The sequence below is a fragment of the Eimeria mitis genome, genomic scaffold, assembly GCF_000499745.2.
Source record: "Eimeria mitis Houghton genomic scaffold, Emh_scaff1631, whole genome shotgun sequence".
Lineage (NCBI taxonomy): Eukaryota > Apicomplexa > Conoidasida > Eucoccidiorida > Eimeriidae > Eimeria > Eimeria mitis.
The window spans coordinates 7690-8163 of NW_013569946.1; the positions used below are offsets into that span (position 1 = coordinate 7690).

Here is a 474-nt window from a genome sequence, read left to right on the forward strand (position 1 = left end):
GGCAGGCAGGATAAAGTTTTTTTCTCTTTGGTTTTTTTTGTTTTTTATTTTATTCTTTTTCTCTTTATTTTTTTCTTTTTCGCACGCTGCCTGTAAATACAAAAGGAAGAATAAACAAAGTTTAGTGAGGTGAGGATACACCCGAAACGAAACATACAGACGTGCAAATGCTGCTGCTGTCTTCTGTTTCGTTTTCTCTCTCTTTTATTGTTTCTGTTTGTTTTTCTGTTGTTTTCATCCTTTTGTTTGAATCCATAAGAAACGGGGTAGCAACAGATGGAGACAAGACAGACGCCTGCTGCGCTTCTGCTGCCGCACTTGCTCCTGCTGCTGCTCCTGCTGCTGCTGCTGCTGCATCTGCTGCACCTGCTCCTGCTGTTGCTGCTGCCGTTTCATATATTGTCTGCTGCGCTCGCTTTCTCTCTCTTCTCCCCCAGAGCCCGTCTCTGGTGCTGCATGCAGAAGAAGCAGATC

At 44.5% G+C, this 474-nt stretch overlaps 1 protein-coding gene across 1 annotated transcript in view; it reads right to left on the reverse strand.

Annotated features, from left to right (window-relative positions):
- EMH_0040840 (uncharacterized protein) overlaps positions 1 to 474 on the reverse strand; it is a gene marked incomplete at both ends in the record, with an annotated part of 4166 nt that overhangs the window by 1538 nt on the left and 2154 nt on the right. Inside the window, one exon of the mRNA XM_013495556.1 lies at positions 162 to 472. Within this exon, the coding sequence (XP_013351010.1) occupies positions 162 to 472 (311 nt within the window). The remainder of the gene's footprint in view (positions 1 to 161; positions 473 to 474) is intronic.